Below are 23565 nucleotides of genomic sequence, written 5' to 3'. Positions count from 1 at the left end.
GAAATAACACTATAAAAGGTGCAGACCTTGCTTGGGTGTGCAGAGGATTAATTTCACCTGTGAGTATACGGGCAAAGCTGAATGGAAAATTTATATTTGAGATGAACTTTAGTGAGTGAGTAGCTTTTTGATAATCAGCAGTGAATGGGACAGGTGAGGTATTTTAAGTGTGGGGAAGTTGAAGGGAAAAAGGTACACTATCCAGGTATCTCATGGCAGATTCAGGGAACTGCTACACTCTTGGATCATGGTTTTCTGAAAATACTGATATGCAAATCACTAGTTGTGTCAGAGTAAATGGAATAAGCACTGGGGTACGGGGGGAGAAGTTTAAATGCTGTTTATCTATCATAAGAAAACACAGAGCCTGATTCTTTTGGAATATTTATAAAGTTCATATAAATAGCTAAAAATAAGGATATTCAATTGAACATGGTTGTTCAAATGCTAACAGATTGTGTGATGTTGATAGCCACTCAGCCTCACCAGCCCTCAATTCTTTAAAAAATAAGATGAAAGGAGACTTCTCTGGTCCAGTGGTTAAAGAGTCCATGCTTCCACTGCAGAGGGCAGGGTTTCAACCCCTGGTCAGAGAACTAGGACCCCAAATACCACATACTATGGCAAAAATAAATAAATGAAGCAGATGAAAAAATTGTACAACAACAAAAAAAATAGGAAGTCAACCTCTCCTACACACATATATTCAACTTCACTTCCCTCAGTGTGTTACTGATGCTAAGTCTCTAAGACATCTAGGTCTCTCCTTCTATTACAATGTTACCTTTTCATTTGGGCCTCCCAGATGGCTTGGTGGTAAAGAATGTACCTAGCAAGCTGCAGACTAGACTTTGATCCCTGGGTCAGGACAATCCCCTGGAGAAGGAAATGGCAACCCATTCCAGTATTCTTGCCTGGGATATCCCATGGACAGAGGAGCCTGGGGGGCTACAGTCCATGGTTGCAGAGTCAGACACGACTTGGCGACTAAACAGCACCAATAATCACCCTTCCGTTTAGCTACTGGGCTATCACCCAATGCCAGTAGCACTGTTGAACATCCTGACCAGTTCCAGGATTCCTTGACTGCAGGCTTGGGAGGAATGCATAAAGTGGATTAGGAGTGGAGATGATCTAGCTGTTAGCCCAAACCACATCAATGACCTGCAATGGGATAATAGAAACATCACTGTGGTTCTTGTATGTTATCAGAAGGATGAAGATCATTGGCTGTCACACTGAGTAGCATAGGAATTTTTCTTGAGTGGAGGAAAGAACGGATGGAGACTTATGAACAGGCATTAAAAGTCATCAAGGGTATTCCCTCTTTGTACAAAGAAGACATTAACACTGTCTACCTGCCTGAAACTAAAATGGATGTTTGCAGTCAGGAATAACGCACTGAGGTAAATGCTACAATTCTAATTTTCCATCTGACAAGCATTTGACACTTTTTTGCTGCTTTTCCTGAACTATTAATATGTATAACCATTTTATGGGCTTCCCTCGTGGCTCAGACGGTAAAGAATCTGCCGGCAATGTGGGACACCTGGGTTCTATCCCTGGGTTGGGAAGATCTCCTGGAGAAGGGCATGGCAACCCACTCTAGGATTCTTGCCTGGAGAATCACCATGGACAGAGAAGCCTGATGGGCTACAGTCCATGGGGTCACAAAGAGTCGGATACGACTGAGCAACTAAGCACAACACAGCACATAATCATTTTACGACACTCAGGATATCCAAAGCTGCTCCCAAGGGGTTTGTCTTGTCGAACATCTTCTGAAAAAGAATGAAGATAACAGTTGCTTTTGGCTGGGTTTATCAGTCAACATTAGTTATTGTTGTTTCCGCTGTTTCCTCAAATATTTATATCTAATGGGTGGAAATTTTCAATGTTAAAAATAATTAAAATAAATGCATGCAGTGAATGATGAGACCTCTACTATCTCCAGGCTCTCATATGATGAAGTATCCCTTTTTAAGTCACTATAGGTTTAGGAAGCCTCTCCTTTTAAGAATTCTCATGAAAACTGCTACTGCATTATTACAGAATATATATTCCATGGCTAGGGTATACCTAGCGTAATTGATGCCCAGAGTGCATCATTTTTAACAATCTTTTTTTTTTCTATATTCAGAAATAATCATGAAATGAAAGAAATAATAAAATGGCCAGAAAAGAAACAGTGACCTTTTTTTGTCATTAAACTTCATATATAAAGCAATGCAGGGACTTCCCTGGCAGTCCAGTGGTTAAGACTGTACTTCCAATGCAGGGGGCACAAGTTTGATCCCCAGTGGGGGAACCAAGATCCCACATACCACATGGCCAAAAAATTTGTTTAAAAAAATAAAATAAAAAACAATGAAAGTTTTTAAATATTTGAAAAATAAAATAGAATACAAAAAAAGGAAAAGTGCATAGGTATTTATTTAATACTTTTATATGTATCTAAACAGTGTGAACTTGGATCCTTTAGTTATAGCCTGATATTGTAGTTTATATAAGAAATTTTCCAGTAATTAAAACTAAAGTTCTATAAAAAATATAAACATTTACTATATTGTACCACTACCACTATCATACAGTTTTATTTTCTTGATTCATTCTTTAATTTTAAAAACAACACTTTAAAGATTATAAAATATAAAGCTACAATTACATAGCTATTAGTCAATAAAGCATTTCAATTATAAAGAAATCAATCAATAAAACATTTCAGATATAAACCTTAGTTCATGCATGAAAAAATATTGCACCTCCCAGTCTGTGTTCTGTTTCACCGTTTTGAATTTTAAACAAATATTCAAAATATTTTCATGGAACAAAAGAAATAAAACTTACATTGTGTTTCCTTGTCTCTCTAATCACTATGATATTATTGCTTATTTAAAATCTACTGTTTAAATGCAGAAATATTAGTACCACAGGGGTTTGAGACACAAACTATGCCTAAAGCAAGCTCAAGTAATTCTGAACATTATGAATTTACTCTTGAAGTGAACATGCCTGTGTGCATGCTAAGTCAATTCAGTCATGTCCGACTCTTTGTGGCTCCATGGACTGTAGCCCACAAGGTTCCTCTGTTCATGGGTTACTCCAGGCAAGAATACTGGAGTGGGTTGCTATGCCCTGCTCTAGGGGATCTTTCCAACCCAGAGATCGAACCCCACAGCTCCTGCACCTCCTGCATTGCAGATGGAGTCTTTACTACTGAGCCACCAGGGAAGCCCATATGTAGCTGAATTTGTATGCGTGCAGGGCCAACTCTCTAACAGGGATGATCTCTAAGTTAACTTTCATGTAGATACAATGTTAATCAAAGGGAACGTACTGAAAAATGTACTCATTTGAAACTTACATACATATTATTAAAATTCAGGAGTAACCATAGTAATCATTTAGAACTTAGACCAAAATATTTGGGTGTGGAGGAAACATTTTATCACTGATATTGTTCAGAATTGCTGGTACATGGTCATTAAAAGTAGACTGACTTTTGTTGTTTGTTTTAAAACTCTGTACAGACAATGTACCCCCTTATTGCCCACATCCCAGGAGTGTGGACATCCCACTGTTCATGATTATTTAGTAAAGGGACAGTTTCTAGTGCTAAGGGGATACAGAAAGAGCCTCACTTGGCTCTTTAATTTTCCAATACGATTCTTTTTTCTTTAAATCTTGACAAGATATAATCTCTCAGAGTTTTCAGATCTCTTAGAGGAAGAAAGCCTTTCTGTCTGAATTATCATAGAAAACTTCAAGGAGGAGGTTGAATCTTCTCTGCCTCCAAATCTCACCCCAGGGCAGTTCTGGTGCTCTTTCCATTTTCGCAGTATAATATCACTGTCTACCTAATCACATGGCTAGAGTGCCATCCTTGTCTCCTGCCCCATTCCATCAGCCACTAACTTAATTCAGTATCCAAAATATCTTTTGAATTTGTTTTCATGCCACTGCTTTAATTGGGTCTCATTCTACTTCATGAGGATTATTGTTACAATTTAACAACTAGGCTTCTGCATTCCAAAGTTGACCTTTTTCCTCTCCCCCAACCAAATTTATTCTCCACATTACTGTCACAGTTTATATTCTTAAAATTAAAAGTCAACTGCATGATTTTTTTTTGCCTGAAACCCTATAGAGAGTCTTCAGTGCCTACTGGAAAATGTCCAACCTTCATCAAATGGCATTTATCCCCTGCTTCTTTATGCAAACTTATTCCCCTCCCTTCCACAACACACTCTAGCAACCCACATCCACTTGATACCTCACCAAATGCCCCATGCTATTTTGTGTGACATGCATTACTGTATTATAGTTAAATACGTATTTATGCTTCTGTCTTCTGATCTTCCCATCTTCCCAGGGATAGCAAAAGGAGAGCTTCTGCTTCCCAGGGATAGCAAAAGGAGATGGCCTTAGAAAAAGTATGAAAGTGAGAAGCATGATGTTCCCTGAGACTGAACAGAGAGAGCTTCATGAAGAGAAAAAAAAAAATCCCCTCCTCACAACTCCTATGCTGTCTGTGCACTAAGGACACAGAACAGACACAGCTGAGTCCTTAGAGGGTGTGTGCTTAGTCCCTCAGTCGTGTCCAACTCTGCAGCCTCATGGACTGTAGCCAACCAGGCTCCTCTGTCCATGGAATTCTTCAGGCAAGAATACTGGAGTGGATTGCCGTTCCCTTCTCCAGGTGATCTTTCCAACCCAGGGATCAAATGCAGGTCTCCTGCATTGTAGACAAATTCTTTACCATCTGAGCTATCAGGGAAGCCCTGAGTCCTTTGGGATGTGGACTCAAAATGTCAAGGTGAAGGATATATGCATCTCAACATACCCTTTAGTGGTTATAACCTAAGCACTAAAGAAAAACTAGATCTTATAAGTATGTAGTATAGAAAGGCCTCGTTTATGTCCATTTGGGGTGATACTCAAAGTATTTAAGAAGTGACACTCCATGGTCATCCAGATACCTAGATCAACCAATTAGAAAGGCATGCCAACCACAAAAAACTGCATGGCCCAATATCTTCCAGTTGAGCAACCTAGCCACAGGTATAAATACCATAAGGAGCTGAAGAGAGTGAGTAATTTGTAAAACTCAATAACTACTAAGAAAAAAAGAGGTTTATGGTTATGAATCTTAAATGAAATACAGTTATTTCTTATTTTTAAAGATGATATACCTTGATTATAACTATTGCCATGAGGAAAACCCCAACAGATTTTAACCTCTCTATTGGAAAATTCTTACATCTATGGAAAGTTCAAAATAGTTACATTCACTGAAATAAATGAATGACAGTAATGAAGCCTGAGTGCCTTGATTTGACCTAAGATTGTGTTAGAGTTGACCATAAATATGTACATAAATAATTTTTTAAAAGCTAAAATGACTGTGACAAGTATGTGTGCGTGCTAAGTCACTTTAGTCGTTTCCGACTCTTTGCGACTCTATGGACTGTAGCTGGCCAGGCTCCTCTGTCCATGGGATTCTCCAGCCAAGAATACTGAAGTGGGTTGCCATGCCCTTCTCCAGGGAATCTTCTCAACCCAGGGATCAAACTCAAGTCTCTTATGTCTCCTGCACTGGCAAGCAGGTTCTTTACTACTAGCATCACCTAGGAAGCCCATGACAAGCATAACATGCCAATAATTTTCTCTTACATGAACCAGGATTTTAGCTTCTATCAGAAAGTACTATGGTAGACAAACAACTAACAAAAACTTCAGATATGTGATGGGGAGACCTCAGAAGATTAGTCTTCAGACTCAGGAAGAAACAGGCCTTCAGAGGATGCTGGTAATATGGTCTTCCTTGCTTTAGAATGCAGAGGGGTGGAGCGGAGAGATGGGTACTAACAAGGAAGGAAAACAGGTGCCTCTCCTTTGCAAACTGGTGTGGTTTAGGGGGTCCCATGACACAGTGACTTGAGCATGTTGTTGTTGTTTAGTGGTTAAGTCCAACTCTTTTGCCACCCCATGGACTGCAGCCCACCAGGCTCCTCTGTCCATGAGATTTCCCAGGCAAGAATACTGGAGTGGGTTGCCATTTCCTCCTCCAGGACTTAGGGCATAGGCAAGGCCAATCCACACATAGCAACAGCTGCCATGTAATCACACATCAAAGATCCTGGAAGGACATCCACCCAGACAGTCTTAAGGAATCTCATGCACAGCATCAGGAAGCCCACACAACCTACTTCCCATCGCAAGCTGGCTCACAAAATCAGAAATGTGGTGACTTGAGATGAGGGTAGGGGAATTCCATTGCATGCAGAAACCACTAATTTAATGTTGTATTATGTAGTGTTGATTAAACTTATTATTTTAACTCTGTGTCATACAAACCCATGCCACAAGTCAGATATTTCCAGAAGTGCTGGGAATATCTGGGGAAATTTGAATAAGGGTGATGCACACATCCATTGTTAAAATCAGAAACTCTATTTTAAAGGATGATCTTTGTTAAAGGAAAACCCTGCGGCTTGATTTCATGGACACAATGAATATTTGCTGATCTCAGTCCCTATGGTGAGATGAAAGATTCACACATTTTTACCTGACAAACAAGATGTAATATAATAGAGGTCACAGACATAGAAGTAGTATGAAGAAATAGTTCAAGATTTTTTCCCTTTTCTGTGCATATTGTCTGATACTGGTTGCCTTAGGGATAGGCAACCCATCCTTGTCTAAACACAAATACACCACACATAGTCACACACAGACTTATAAGATGTAAAATTCCTTTAGCAAAAATGGAACTGGAAAGAATGAACTTCACACCAAGAATACATACAGTATGAATTCATATTTTTTCCCTTTACTTAAAAAACAAAGACCATGAAATGAATAGAGAGAATTTTCACATTCATTTTCCATTACTATATTCTTCTTAAAATCTTCTTAAAATGGTATGTGAAAACTTTAAGTTTGCTTTCATGTGGTATTTATGGAGCACATTTTGAAGCAATTTCTTCTAGGGCTAGAATTTCTCATAATGTGATGTGATTACTTTGGAGAATAGTTTGAAGACTATCCCTTTAATTCAGTAGTATTGAGAAATCTAAGATTTTAAGCCATATAGCTCTTGGTTGTATCTAGTTTGCCATAATTCTGAAATTTTTTTGACTTGATACAGTCATTCTAGTATTTGCCACAGCTTTGTCAAACAGCAAAGTATAAAAAGTACCTGTGCCATTTCCTTTCCCTGAGATATTAAAGAACAGGACAAGCAGAGAACTTCAGTAATCATCAGGTCAGATAGTTTGTCACATTTGGAAAATCAACCTTCAGAATCACTGCTTCATCTTCATTGCCACTTGCCCACAACTGCATCATATTTCACATTATCAAATTACTATAAACCCATTCTAGGTGCTCCCAACAGAAGGAAAACAGGAATATGACTAATATTTTGAGTTCTTATTACGTACCATACATAATTTCTTTTGATCCTCAAAGCAATTTTATAAGGTAGCTATTATTATTATCTTTATCTTAAGTGGGAGAATCCAAGTATAGAGAAGTTAAGCCACTTACTTAAGATCTCCAGCGGGTGGGAGTCAGAGCCAGGACTGGGGCTTGAACCCAGGCCTGGCTAACTCCAAGGCACAAGCTCTTGGGAACACACAGGAAGGTTGTTGGTGCTGTGGCTGGTTCACAATACATAACAAATGCCAGGCATTACTATTTTTTGGATAGGATGAATTTAGGGAAGTGACACAGCAGTTGAGTAATTGTCCAAGGGCACAAGGCCTGTGGGAAGCAGAGTCAAGGTGGAAACCCACAATGCCTGCCCCAAGTGCCTCTGCTCTGAACATTCACTTCCAACTGCTTTTGGGGATCAGCAGTGATCTGTATATTCAGCCAAATAAATATTATAGAGATAGAAAAAGTGTTCTATTCCATAGAAAAATGTCCTTTTATGTGTATGTTAGTCACTCAGTCGTGTCCAACTCTTTGTGGCCCCACAGACTGTAGCTTCCCAGGCTACCCCTGTCCATGGAATTCTCCAGGCAAGAATACTGGAGTGGGTAGCCATTTCCTCCTTCAAGGGATCTTCCCAACCTAGGGATCAAACTCAGGTCTCCTGTATTGCAGGCAGATTCTTTACCGTCTATATGAGACATGAAATTCTTCAGAATTATACTAAGGAAGAAGGCCAGTCTTGGTCAAACCTAGGAAGTAAAAAAATCTTTGTTCTGGGTGCTTTCTTTGAGTACTTTCTCTGAGTACTTCTCTGAGTACTTCTTTCTCTGAGTACTTCTTCATTACTTTTCCACCAAGTGACAAATGACCCCCCTGTGACTCTGCCCTACTGGTCATGTCTTTGTCTCCCCAGGCCAGAGGATTCACTCCAGTCCTATAGAGTTCTGTCTGTCCTATATGATGAGGAAGAGTATCTGGTGGAGAGTGTTAGCCAGTGTGTAATCACCTCTCTGGAATAGCAAAACTGTCTAGCCAGTTCAATAGGCCCTACAGAAAAATGATTCTTGTTGACAATTTAGAGGATAGTTCTGGGCAGGGAAGACTCTGGCATAGCTGGGCCAGTCCTTCAGAGATGCTAGGCCTTCCATCTTGCTCACAGTGACCTTAGGAAAAAAAGCAGGACAGGAAAAGCCTAGAACATACCTTAGAAGCTGTGAACAGTAGCATTCAAGAGAACCTTTCATAAGAAACCAACATGAGTATTTCTAAATATTGCCTTCAGTGTTTGAGTGGCTATGTATGATGTTCAGAGTAACCATCCTTCCATTTTGTGCTGTTGGAAGGACACAAGGAAAGTCTATCTCTACTTCTTTTCTAGATATTTCCTCACCTTCCTAAGATATTCTACTACAGAGATTATACTGAGATTCATTGGCATCTTCAAAGCCCTAGAAGATACTTAGCATTATCAATGTGGGCAGAAACTGCCAATTGTCCTCCAATATTAATTCTCCTAATATCACAGAGGAAAAATAAATGGGATAATCACCACCCAGCTAGAATCTAAATGTCACAGCCCTCCTCATAGCCACTTCTGGACAATGGGTTGTTTGTGATATATTCAAGTTCCATGTTATGCTTATAAGATAAATGTGGTTATCAAGAGTGAGAAAAGAAGCTAGAGAGCTCTACCAGACAAACCTAATGGTTCCCCGTGACTGTCTAGATGGCCCCTCTATCACGCTCCTTGTCTGTGTTCAATGTGAACCTCATATTGTACATGTTTAGATTCTGAGCATACTAACACGATTCCCCTGCATGTGTATACAGGCAAACAAGTAATTTGTTCCATAGAGAAGCATGGAAATCAGAGTCCATAACCAAGGAGATAATGATATCAAGAGTTGTTTATAGCAACTTCTCTGATGGTCCAGAAGCTAAGACTCCATCCTCCCAAAGCAGGGGGCCCAAGTTCAATCCCTAGTCAGGGAACTAGATCCTACATGTGTGTGCTCAGTTGCTCAGTGGTATCTGACTCTTTGAGACCCCCATAGGCTCCCCCATGGAGCCCACCGGCACCTCTCTCCTGTCCATGGGATTTCCCAGGTAAGAATACTAGAGTAGGTTGCCATTTCCTTCTCCGAGGGATCTTCCTGACCCAGGGATCAAACCTGCATCTCCTGTATTGGCAGGCAGATTATTTACCACTGTATCAGCTGGGAAGCTCCAGATCACACAAGCCACAACTAAAAAGAAAAAGATCCCACAAGCTGCAACTAAGAGCTAGCTCAGCCAAATAAATAAATAATATTTTTTGGTAAAAAGAGTTGTTTATAGACAACTTTTTGTAAACCTCAAATGAAAGATGATCTCCCAATACTGCTTCAAGGAGACTATCAAGCTAAAAAAGTTTTGTACTAAATGGGGAAAAAAAGAAAACTAAACCATTATCCTTAAACTTACACAGCACTTACTGTGTAATTTTAGCTAATAAACTTTAGGCACTATTTTAAGAGTTTTACAGAATTAATTCACTTACTACTTACAACACCCCTATAAGTTCAATATCATTGTTGTCCCCATTGCTTAGGTGAGAAAAGAGAACCGGAGAGGTTATAATCACAGAAGCAGTAAATGGCAGAGATGGGAGAGTAATCTAGTAATCTAGAATGATCTTACCTGCTCCACCGTTGCCTTTCTAAGAAAAAAAGCAAAAGATTGGTTTCATTGTTGAACCTGGTTACAAATGCCTGTGAATATTTTTCTTTCAACAACTCTAAAATGTAAGTAAAGGTGAAATCACAAATGATACAAATTAAGTCGGAAAGTCCCAGAGAAGCAAGATAAACTGACTTCAATATTACAATAGAGGAAATTTTGATAGTGGGAGAGAGGAAGTAATAATTAATTAAAGAGTTCAGGGTTAGAAAAGTCTATTCAAGGCTGTGATCAACACAGGAATTAGTCTTTTCAAACCTTAATCCAGGAAATCCTGTAGCTGCAGAATATATTCCTAGACATTTACATATAAGTTAATCATATCTTATAGCAGGCACTTTTGTGATAACAATATGCAGGCATTTGGCAGAAGGCTGAGCTCTATTTCTGACATAAAACGTGTGTATTTCAAGAGGAACAAATAAGCATATCCAGATAAATAAGCCTGATAAAGACACTGTGTTACAAAACCAGAATATGAAGGAATGAGAGATTCCGAGCACTTTTTGCCCCAGCGTTTCTGCTCTGACTCAAGGGAATGGCCTGCTCATACTGGAGAAACACAATCTGGGAGGACGATGGAGTACGGATTCAAGATTTCCTCCTGCCTTTATTCAGAACGTGTCTAGTCTACGTAGTAGCCAGACATTAACTGCAGTGCTCCTGGCTGCTTGATGCTGGAATCCTTGGTTGATGCTCAAATTGAACAAGTTGAGCATCAAGTGGTCCAGGGCCTCTCAGCTGGAGTCACTCACTGAGGATGGGGCAGGCGACTGACAAGAGCATCTCCACTTGGAGCCTTGTTCTTGCCAGCATAATCAGCTTATCTGTCCATGTATATGTGCTAACACTTCTATTACTTTCATCCAGACAGAAATCATATGCCAGATACAAAGGGACAAAGTTCCCCCTAACTTTTTTTGAGAAACACAAAATGCAAGCAAGAATTATTTCATTAGAAAGGAGGACCTTCAACAGGAAGTTTGTAGAGAACATTACCTTTTTTACAACCTTATTATTGATGCAGCCACATTCCTAGGAAGATATACACATACCTCACGTTGCTTTGAAATGGAAGGGAAACATTATTTTAAAACTATTCTTAAAGACTATGAAACTTTGTGCCTGTGTAAAGAATTCAGTAACTAAATCACAGGAAATCCCTAAGATATAAAGGTTAAAATAAATGAGGTTTAAAGGAATAGAATCATCAGCTGTCAGGAGTACAAATCTCACCAACCTATATAGTTGCTGTTCAGTCACTGAGTAATGTCCTACTCTTTGTGACCCCATGGACTGCAGTATGCCAGGCTTCCCTATCCTTCACTATCTCCCTGAGTTTGCTCAAACTCATGTCCATTGAGTCTAGCGCCACCTGGGAAACCCCTCAACAACATATACCCCTAATTTAATTCAAGTAATGCTGCAATCCAAAAATATATATAAGGTATCTGGCTAATCCTTTGTCCAAGGCTTTCTGTTTTACTGTTCAAATAATTCTAGTCACTATACTTTGGGCTAAATATATTGTACAATATACTTCATTTATTCATTCTATTTTTAGCTTCAAAACCTCAACTATTTTAAATGATAATGTTAAAACTTGTTTCCCATTTACTTGAATATTGTGTGGGTTGTTTACTGTAAAGAATATTAGCAAAAATAACATTAATGTTTGTGGTTTAGTCGCCAAGTTGTGTCCAACTCTTATCAAGCTTTTATTATGTGAGTTTACTATGCTATGCACTTTACCTATTGTATCTGTAGTCTTCACAATAGCCCCATAATTTAGGTAAATTATTATTATCTCTATTTTACAAGTGAGGAAACTAAGGATAAGAGAGGATAAGAAACTAAACCAAGGTCATGCAGAAAGTGGCAGAGCCAGTCAATGAACCCAGTTCTGACACACATTGAAAGGAGGAGCAGAGTTGAACTGTACTCCCTGTGTGATACAGCACTGCACATTCTTCACACTGGTATGATTTCTGTTTAACAATATTTAACTTCAGTTGTAATTAAAGTGAAAAATACAGCCGGCCATCTAAACATTTCATCAGCACAATACCAGATTTGTTGTTGTGCTTAGTTGTGTTCGACTCTTTTGCGACCACATGGACTGTAGCCCACCAGGCTCCTCTGTCCATGGGATTCTCCAGGCAAGAATACTGGAGTGGGTTGCCATTTCTTCCTCCAGGGAATCTTCTTGACCCAGGGATTGAACCTGAGTCTCCCGCATTGCAGGTGGATTCTTTACCACTGCACACCTGGGAAGCCCCATAATACCAAATACTTACAAACATAAAAACACTCAAGAGAAGGGGATTTTTTAATTTTGCAGCTGTTTGAGTGCCATCCTGGTACCATGAAGACAAATTTCAAAACACAATTTCTGAACTGAATATGACATGCTAAAGGATTTCAGTGACCATATTTTCTGATTTGAAACTAATAAGAGTATGTGCTTGTGGGGATAAGGCAGACTATTTGAAACCAGGAAATTAGAAACTTCTGTTGTCTTTCATGGCCCCTCACTCTTTACAATATGCGGGCATCTCTGACAAAGTAAAGGAGCAAGTGAACTCATCACTTTTTCACTTGTATAAAAGTTTTGCAGAAGTGGCCAAACATCAATGCAGAATTCAAGCTGTTTTCTATATCACATGACACCATTCACCTTCAATATAATAAAAGCAGCGACAGAATGCACTGATCCCATATTTCTCAGCATTGTCTCATTCAGTATTCTCAAGGCACATGTCCCATGAAGCAATTAAGGAGATTTTATTTAGCCACATGCCTGCAACACAGGAGACCCAGGTTCGATTCCTGGGTCTGGAAGATCCTCTGGAAAAGGAAATGGCAACCCACTCCAGTATGCTTGCCTGGAGAACCGCATGGACAGAGGAGCCTGGCAAGCTACTGTACATGATGTTGCAAGAGTCAGACATGACTTAGCGACTAAACCACCATTCTAGAGTAACCATGGAGTCATGTATAATCCCAGTTATCCAACACCTAACCTAACCAACACTCCTCTGTCTCAGTTTGAAAAGAAGAAACTATTTATTCACCATCAGCATGGCATCCAGAACACTTTTGCTAGTATAGTGATAAATTTGTACTAAACTATTTATAGCATCTGCCCAATTCTCTGTTCTTACCATCAGAATATGTTTTTAAGAAAATCAGCCAAACTGTGACTTAAATACTGTTTTCTAATTTGGTCTATGTTCTTTCTACCTTGTCTTTAGTGAGCAAATCCAACTACTTGGTTTCATCGACCATTATCCACTGGGCATAAGCACTACATCCTACTAAGATCAGCAGGGGAGAACATTGCTTCCAACATCCCCTGAGAAATATATAAGAAGTCGGTGTCTTACCATTGATACTCCAAATGCCTACATGAGGAATTAGGAAGAAGCCCCAGAACAATTTCCCAGTTCCAAGCACGGTGAGTGATGTCTTCATTTCCTGTTTATATCAGGGATGTTCAGGTAGAAAGCTTCCCTTCCTCCCCTGAATCTTTCAGAGTTGGATCAGGTTATCTACTTCAATGACATCTATAAAATAAATAAAGGGAGAGGAGGTGGGAGAGACAATAAGAAGAGCCCAAATATTTTGTGAAACAAAACAAGACTAGGTGGTACTCTGTTCTGTGGTTTTTGCTTCTTGTCAAATTGGCTGTTCAGTTTCAAATGCTTTGATCCGTAAAGCAGCTCAGTCCTTAAATACTCCTTTTGTGTCAGCCTTTTTGCCCCACGTTGGGATTTTTCTCATTCAAAGTTCAGTGAAATGAACAATTAAATTCTAAAGAAATTTATATTCATGAAATATTTAGGTTGGGATTTTAATCAAATCAAGGTCAGAAAATTCATGGTAAAAACTACCTATGGTAAGTATACATTTCCCCCCTTTACACAGTTTGTGATTATGAAACTTCTTTTATGTTAGAGATGTTAGATTTATCTTCCCAAACATCATGTCATAAAAAAGATGAGAATGCTTCCTGTCGTTAGGCCAGTGGAGATTCATCTGAGGTTATGGAGAAAATGAGTGATAAGAAACCCTGCTTCAACAAAGGAAGGAAAGGCAACTGTCTTCAGTCTGTAGATAAATATCAATGGAATGAGATCATCATTAGTACTGGCTACATGTTTTCTCTAAATATTCAAGCTTTGAGCTAAGTAACATTTTGAATATCAATTAAAGGAAACTTCCAATTTCAACATTCTTCATATGGTTACCATCTGAACTAAATAGAATAGAAACAATAAAAGGAAGAAATAGAAAAGCTCAAGATCAGGTAGCTCAGGATCAATGTGGAACCACTTTTGTCAACTCCACTTCTAATAATAGAAGATAGTTAAATTCACTCATTTGAGATTCCAAGTGAAAAATCTAGATTTGTGACATATGTGGTCATTGACAAAAGTTGATTTTGTAAGTCTTTGCCTGAGAGGCTGGTGATTTTCTTCCAAGGCCAAATTTCATGACTTTAAGTACTTAAGGTTAAAGGTTAACTTAAGAGCTTCCCTGGTGGTTCAGACAGTAAAGAATCTGCCATGCAAGAGACGCAGGTTCAGTCCCTGGGTTGGGAACATACCCTGGAGAAGGAAATGGCAACCCATTCCAGAATTGTCTCCTGGGAGATCCCATGGATAGAGGAGCCTGGTGGACAACAGGGGTTGCAAAGAGTCTGACATGACTTAGTGGCTAAACCACCACCACTGAGGTTAAAAGACAGTTATCATGTATTCACTGATTCAAATAGACCCTGTGAATGGTTGGAGGCACAAAGATGAAAAGTCACTTTTCCTGATTTTAAAGAGCTCAGTCAACCAGCACTGTACTTTCCTCATATCAGCCTTTACTGTTGAGACTTAAATATTCAGGTATGTCAACCACCATACTGTAACCCAGAGCAACTACATGTATCTTCTTAGTACTTTCATTACTGGAGTAAACATCCTGCAAACTATTTATGTAATATTTACACAGCTTTCTTTCCCATGCTCAAGATGGAATACAAACGACCTATAGCAGCTGAGGTAAGCTCACTGTGCCTTTAAAATTGTCCCAGAAGTCAAAAGACGTAAGCCACAAGGCCAAGGATCTCAGGATATTATCCCAAATCAGAAAGAAGTCCTAAAAATGTTATTCATCTCAGCTAAAACCTTCATGATTCCATATTCTAAAGATTTTTTCATATAAAAATGTCTATGCTAATTAGATAAAATTTGGAAAAAAAAAAATTATGTAACACCTAATGTATTTTTAAAAAGATATCTATTTGTGACTTTTATCAGAATGACTGGCCCTTTGTACCTCCAGAGCTAGAATCCTTAGAGCCAAATATTCATGTTTTAAAGAAATCCCTATTTTAAAGGTGATTCTGATATAATCAGTTTGGATAAATATTTGTAAACCAATTATAAGTTATCAGGGAGCATGGACTTTTGAGTCACGAAAGACTTGCTGTTAAGTTTTTTCCACTTACTAGCTGCAGACTCTCTAATACATTTCCCAGATTCTTAGAGCCTGTGGTAGACACAGACACACCACTCAGATTTCTTTTCAAGGACAGATTTGCTCTTAGCTGTGGGGAATGCAGTCAATAGAGAGCATCCAGGTGTATACTCCTCCAGAATCTACTCAGCTGAGATTCCCCTTGTCCAAGCTCATGCTTTCCCATAACAGCCTGCATCCAGTGATGGAACAAGGAAAGTGTATAAATGGCCAGCCATATTGACTCCACATGGAATGCTGATGGCCAATACTTGACTCAGAGCTCCCAGCTGACACAGCTAAGATTATGTCAGGCTTACAGTTTGATGTCTTTCTCTGCCCGATCTCCCTTCCACCACCTTTCTTTCACAGATGTTGATCTGTAGTCTATTTTGATGTCTGCTTCCAGAGAACTAAATCTGTTCTACATCTCCATTTTCTGTTCTTAGAACACAGCTGGTAATATCGGTTATGTTGGCTAACTGAGGTAATGTATGCAAAGTGATCAGTAACTTGTATCAATAATTATTTCTGAACAAAGATGGGTTTTCATTTGGACAAGATGAATACCAGGAAGCCCTGTATTAATAAAATGGTAGAACAAGTTGAAAATGCTTATTTGCTAATAGCAGTCATCGTTGCACAGAGAATGGGACTGAAAACTCATATCAAAGCTTTGATTAGAGCAGAAGAAATGTAACAGCTTAAAGAAGGTCTGAATTCCAGAAGATTTACAAGGATGGATCAGCTTCATAAAGAGGCCATAGAAATGAAGGGCAAAAAGAAATAGAGGCTTGAGAACAGGAGATGTAAAAAGGGTCTAGCCATTGGGCCTATCCCTCAGGGAAAAGAGCTGTAATCTTCCAAAAGCCTGGAAGAGGTCTAAGTATAGTAGTTGTGTATTCACAGCACGACTGGAGGGCTGGATGGGTAAACAAGGCAGGGGTCACTTACTGACAGTGGAATACAGAAAAGGATCACAGTTATTGCCACCACTCCTGAGATGGGCAAGGATGCTGACTTGATATCAAGCTCCGCCCTTTGGCTCTTTAAAGTGTCCATTTGGTGAGAGAATCAGTATCATACTGTGAGGTGGATAGGGTTAATGAAAAAAAAAAAAAAACAACTCAGTATAAAATACCCTTGGCTGCAAAAGTTTGAAGATGCTTTGAGGAAAAAAAAAATTCCTTGCAATCAAAAAATGTATATACATGCAATACCCCCAAACATCCTGCTCCCCTTACTTCTGTATTGGTAGACTGAAAATGTATTCTGGTTCTGTTATTTACTAGATGTGTGTCCTTTGACAAGTTACTTAATTCTGAATCTATTATCTCTTTGAGTCCCATTATTTCCTCTGTAAAGCAGGAATCATTAGACTTACCTGGAACCTTGTCATGAAGTATTCAATAAGAGACAAAAATAGTAACATCTATTTTAAGTTTAACAAATGTGAAACCACTTACCATAGCCACAGGAGCACAAAACTAGGATCCCGGTAATTGTGTTTTCCTTTCTTTCCTCCCACTCAGATGAATGTACAGATTGCCTCTGTCTTGTTCACTTTTATCCTTGAAGCATGGGCAGGGAGAGAGAAGACTTCTCCTTAGGCACCTGTGTGTACTGTATTTGTATATGCTTCTATTTTTATGCCATTTTGTATGTTTATCTCATTGTTTTTGTCATGAAACCAGTTTATACATGCATCATTGCTCTGCAAATTGTTTCATCTTCTGCTTTTGTGGGTGTACACATGCTTTGATGTGCCTGCAGCTTCAGATCTCAGCAAAATGTTAGGGTCTGAAGCCATGAACTTGTTCTTCCAGGAGGGACTAGGGGGTTTACATGGAAAAGACAGGTGGCATACCTTGTAGATTTACAAATATAAGGGTTGTAATTGACCAAAAGCCCCAGCTTCTGCACACTGAGATTGATCACCCTATTTGTGCCATGAGGTTCTGCTTCCTAGCCAGTGACTGAGCACAGCAGAAACACCAAGGCAGGTCCATTTCTGAAAGACATGGGACTGTTCTTTATTATTATTATTATTGGAGTATTATTGCTTCACAATGTTGTATTAGATTCTGCTGTACAATAAAGTCAATCAGCTATATGTATACATATAGCCACTCCTTCTTGGACCTCCCTCCTACCTTGCCTCCATCCTACCCCTCTAGGTCATCACAAAGCACTGAGTTGAGTTCCCTATGCTATATAGCAGGTTCCCACTAGCTATCTATTTTACACATGGTATTATATTTATGTCAAATCGAATCTCCCAATTCATCCAGCACTCCCCTTCCACCTGTTTCCACATGTCCATTCTCTACATTGTGTCTCTCTTCCTGCTCTGGAACTAGGTTCATCTGTACTATTTTGCTGTTCAGTCACTCAGTCATGTCCATCTCTTTGCAATCCCATGGATTGCAGCGCACCAGGCTTCCCTGTCCTTGACCATCTCCCAGAGCTTGCTCAAACTCATTCATGTCCATTGAGTCAGTGGTGCCATCCAATCATCTCATCCTCTGTCGTCCCATTCTCCTCCTGCCTTCAATCTTTCCCAGCATCATTCTAATGACCTACTTTAGCTTAAAGACTCCCCTAGAACCTCGCCAAAACTCCCTTGCAGTAGGCAGCATTCAAGCATGGTTCCATGCAACCTGCTTCCTGCTTTCACGCAGGATCATACTTACTTTGTGATCTAATAGGTCTCCCTGGCTTTTTATTCTCATAGGCATTTCCCCTAATCTAATCCTTGCATATTTCAAGGAGCCTGCTTTTTGGATCACCCAGTCTAACATATCAATTTTGCACAGTTATGACAATGTTGAATATACAACTTTTTATTTTGCTTTTCTACATGCCTTGTTCAATGGGTAATATTCTTCATAAGGGGAATCTATTTTGTAGAAAGTGGGAAGACATGAAAGCTAGTAGTAGAAATCACAGTATTAAGTTCATCAATTTGGGAGAAATTGTGAACATCAGCCAACCAATGGGAATAATAGTAAAAAAAAAAAAAAACCACAGGCATATAAAGCAGGCAGAAACTTGAAAAATTCACATCCTTTTAAGTATAAAAGTAAAAGCAGCTAAGAGCACAGTGGGAATCAGACCAAATAAAGTGAAAGTCTTTTTCAGAGCTGCATTGAACGTGCTTCACTTGCATTTGTTGTAGCACTAGAATCCTCTCCTTATTTACATGGCTTTATGAGAAAAAGAACATGCAAATGAAGTAAATAGTATTTCATAGCAAAGTAAAATGGAGTTAGCTTTATTTTGAAATAAGTCAAAGAAAGAATTTGGGAGAAATTTGTCTTGAAGTTACATGTTGTTCAGTTGCTAAGTTGGTCTGAGTCTTTGCAACCCCATGGACTGCAGCACATCTGAAATTATATAGTTATATATCCAGCAGCTTCCTGGATGCACAATTGTGCCAGACATTTCAGTTGCTTAGTAATGAAGAGATCCCCAAATGAGAGATCTAAAGGAAGGTTCCCAGGGGACCAGAAAAGCAGGGAGGACTCAAGGTCAAGGCAGAAACTAATTGCCATTCACCAATCAGTTCAGAAGTATAGCATTTCATTCTGCATTTCATAGACTCATATAAATGGTATCAGTGGTAACTGATTAGATTTGGGGCCTGGTTATCCTTTTCATGCTAATTGGAGCCAGTATTAATAAACTTAAATAATTATATATTTAAATTTTCTCCCATGATGGTTTGAAAGGAAACTCAGAAAGACCAGGTCCAGGGAAAGCATGCTCTCCCAACTTCTGAGCTGACTTTTAGCTGCTGCTCAGCTGCCTTGTAGGACTGCTTTCCATGCCCTTACCTTAGGCATTTCTCCAAGTGATTTAGGAAAAAATACTCCCCAGTAGCATACATTTAAATAGCTGAATAATATTTCATCTTATAATTATAGCAGTATTTATTTAGTCATTTTCCTATTGCAGAATGTTAAATTTTCTTAATTTTTCACATAAACATTTTTGCTCTGCTGCATTTTGGATGATTTCCCAAATGTAGTATTACTGAGTAGAGCATTTTTAGCATTCTTGAAACCTTGTGCTACATAAAGAAAGACCAATGTACATTTCTAGAGGCAAGATATGAAAGCATCCAGATTTGGTTAACTGCACCATTACCGTTAGTAATATCTTGTTATCATCATCATAATTTTAAAAGTAAACCTTTCCATTTATTTTGGATTTTTATGCTTAATGTTTTTATCATTTGTGAATTATTATTCTTGCACAATTAACTGTTTATCAAAATAATGGAGTCAGTAGTTTTCTCACTATTTAAAAAAAATTTTATAGTGCATATGCTGAATATATCAACTCTCAGCACCTTGTCTATTATATTTTCAGGAAATTGTTTTTGCCATTAATCATTTTAATAGTAGTTTTCAATTTACTGAAGGCACCTTTTTTAAAGGTAACCCTATCTAACAGTAACCATATGTAATCATTTGTACTGTTTTTAAATTAGGAAAAAATCTTTCCTGGATGATTTCTAATCAAGATGTCCAGATAAATGTGGTCAGCCTCCCAAATGTGTCCACATCCTAAGCCCTTTAACCCCTGCTACCTTATATGGCAAAAGCTAATTCACAGATTTGATTAAATTAAGGATCTTGAGAGAAATTGTCCTGGATTGTTCAGGTAGGCCTGATGTAATCACAATTATCCTTATAAGAGAGAAACAGAAGGAGTCAGGGTTGGAAGAGAAGGAAATGTGACGACAGAAGCAGAGATTGAAGTGATATGGCCACAAGCCTAGGAATGCCAGCAGCCTCTAGAAGCTGGAAGAGACAGGAGTGGATTCTTCTCTCTGGAGCCACCAGAAGAAACCAGCTCTGCTGACATCTTGATTTTAGTCTTGTAAGACCCTTATGGCAGAAAGTGAAGAAGAACTAAAGAGCCTCTTGATGAAAGTGAAAGAGGAGAGTGAAAAAGTTGACTTAAAGCTCAACATTCAGAAAACTAAGATCATGGCATCTGGTCCCATCACTTCATGGGAAGTAGATGGGGAAACAGTGGAAACAGTGTCAGACTTTATTTTTGGGGGCTCCAAAATCACTGCTGATGGTGATTGCAGCCATGAAATTAAAAGACGCTTACTCCTTGGAAGGAAGGTTATGACCAACCTAGATAGCATATTGAAAAGCAGAGACATTACTTTGCCAATAAAGGTCCATCTGGTCAAAGCTATGGTTTTTCCAGTGGTCATGTATGGATGTGAGAGTTGGACTGTGAAGAAAGCTGAGCGCCAAAGAATTGATGCTTTTGAACTGTGGTGTTGGAGAAGACTCTTGAGAGTCCCTTGGACTGCAAGAAGATCCAACCAGTCTATCCTAAAGGAGATCAGTCCTGGTTGTTCATTGGAAGGACTGATGTTGAAGCTGATACTCCAGTACTTTGGCCACCTCATGTGAAGAGTTGACTCATTGGAAAAGACCCTAATGCTGGGAAGGATTGGGGGCAGGAGGAGAAGGGGACGACAGAGGATGAGATGGTTGGATGGCATCACCGACTCGATGGACATGGGTTTGGGTAAACTCCGGGAGTTGGTGGTAGACAGGGAGGCCTGGCGTGCTGCGATTCATGGGGTCACAAAGAGTCGGACACGACTGAGCAACTGACCTGAACTAAAGACTCACTTTGGATATATGATTCTCCAGAACTGTAAGAGAATACATTTGTGTTGTTTTAAACCAGTTAGTTTCTGCTATTACAGTGGCAGTAGAAAAGTAAAGAATAATGTTCTTTTGTTCTCCATCATGCAAATTCCCAGCAAAGGTCAAAATGTTAATGTCCAGTAAATCTTCTATCCTAATACAAAAGGAAACTTGCTACACTCTAAAACTTTCATGGAATTTCTTTTAGAAATAGTGTGGGTGAGGCTGAACCATAAGAAGCTAGAAGTTCTCAAGCCTAGCTCATCTCCTGTGAAGCTTTGTGCACCTGGTAACTATGGAGACTACTAGGCAGCACATCCCTAACCTTCCCTACGAAAAGTGATGGCATGGGTCAAAAGGCTATTCTAGGATTACATCACTTGAGTTCCATATCAGTTTAGATAGAGTTCAGCTATGTACTTCCCTGGTGGCTCAGCTGGTAAAGAATCTGCCTGCAATGCAGGAGACCTGGGTTCAATACCTGGGTTGGGAAGATCCCCTGGAGAAGGGAGAGGCTACTCACTCCACTATTCTGGCCTGGAGAATCCCATGATTATACAGTCCATGGGGTCACAAAGAGTCGGACACAACTGAGTGACTTTCACTATTTATAGTGGAAAAGTCCAAAGTAGTAATGGTTTTAATAAAATAGAACATTGTTTCTTTTACATGCAAAGGAAGTACAGAGGTAGGCAAGACAGGGCTGATATTGTGGCTCCTCATTAATCAGCACCCCTGTATCCTGGTTTTTCTTGCTTCACTATCTTAACTCTGACATCCATCTTCTGGAGCCAAGATCTAAGATGAGTGGTCTCAGCTCCAGGCACCATGTCTGAGTTATAGGTTCAAAGAAAGAGGTAGAGGACAAAGGGAGCAGACCTTGGGGGTGACTGAGATGCTTTAGGGAGGTTTTCTGGAAATCAATACCAAACTTTCACTTAACAACACCCTGAACATGACTTAATCACATAACCACATTTTCCTGCAAGGAAGACTTGGAAATAAAATCTTCTATTTAGGCAAGAAAAATATACACAACTAAATTTCTAGATTCCATTACTAAGAAGGCCCAAACTTCAAGCACTTACACATCCATGAATACACATCCCTCTCCAAAAAAGACAATATCAACATCTTACCTTGCTAGTTTGTCCAAAGTTGAGATATTTGGAGGACACATATTCTCTGCATCAGATTTGCATGTAGCTTCTCATGGTTCTATGACTTATGAACTAAAAGTTAAGTCATATGCTCCCTACATTTCTATGATAGTGTTTTTTAAAAAAATTCATAAGTATTTTTGATTATTGAGTAAAGTGTTATTTGCAATGATATAACAACATAAAGGAGGCCTGCTTTTAGAACAATTGGAGTCCCCAAGTGAAGAATGAACATAGTACCCATAGTTTAAATTATTATATGACAATAATAAATTCTAATCAGTTAATATTTTGTCCATTGTGATATAAATAACATGTTTCTCCATATCTTTTCTAGACTACGGTGCCTCAGTGTTCCATATTGTATAGAAAGATACTTCAAACCAAAAGTAAAAATGTTGATATGATTTCTTTTCAGCTTGTAAGAAAAAGATAACACACATTTCTATACAGAAAAGGGTATAAAGGAAATGCAGCTACCGATAAGAGCAATGATGTCCTGCTGCAACAGCGGACAAGTTCCTACATTTGTGCTTCCAATTGCCCTAACCTTTGGCCTCTGAAGTCTCTTCCTAGTTTTTGAAGATTAAGTTTCTTGGACAGCAGTCTCTGAGGCTGAGATGAGCATGCAGGAAATTTAGTAAAGAGTGCTCTAGGGATCACTGAATGGGAGGACAGAGGAGACAGGAGTATTAAGCAGAGGGATAATGAGGCTATGATACAGTCTCAGGAAAGGCTTCAGCCAACAAGGGGAACATCTGAAACTGGACTGGTCCCTTAGAGAAGTTTCAAGTTTGACTGAGAGGACTGGGACTTTACGTACCTGTGTTGACAAGTCATTGGATGCAGCCTGTCTTCAGGAAGGGTGGTGTGTCCTTTAGAGAAGTACTGATACTTCTCTTCAGTAATTTCCCAGACAAGACTGACAGTTGAGAACACTCCCAGCAGCTGAAGAATTGTCCTTCAGTCCTAAAGGGGGTCTGGATTGTGCATCATAGCTTCTAACACACTGGTCCTTTTTCCTTTATGACCACAGCTGAGGGGGGCATTGG

At 39.2% G+C, this 23565-nt stretch overlaps 1 protein-coding gene across 2 annotated transcripts in view; it reads right to left on the bottom strand.

Annotated features, from left to right (window-relative positions):
• The window catches only part of BTLA (B and T lymphocyte associated), a 37799-nt gene extending 20508 nt beyond the window's left edge, over nucleotides 1-17291 (bottom strand). For both annotated transcript variants that reach the window (XM_081542238.1, XM_081542244.1), the window contains exons 1-2: nucleotides 17136-17291; nucleotides 13545-13724 (exon numbers count right to left, since the gene is read on the bottom strand). In XM_081542238.1, the coding sequence (XP_081398364.1) occupies nucleotides 13545-13632 (88 nt within the window). In that variant the 5' untranslated portion in view covers nucleotides 13633-13724; nucleotides 17136-17291. The remainder of the gene's footprint in view (nucleotides 1-13544; nucleotides 13725-17135) is intronic.
• Nucleotides 17292-23565: the final 6274 nt, after the last annotated feature.

Source organism: Giraffa tippelskirchi, chromosome 2 (genome assembly GCF_054371585.1).
Source record: "Giraffa tippelskirchi isolate mGirTip1 chromosome 2, T2T-mGirTip1v1.2.pri, whole genome shotgun sequence".
NCBI classification, from domain to species: domain Eukaryota; kingdom Metazoa; phylum Chordata; class Mammalia; order Artiodactyla; family Giraffidae; genus Giraffa; species Giraffa tippelskirchi.
Note: the sequence above shows the minus strand (reverse complement) of the source record. Positions and strands in the feature narration are given on the sequence as shown.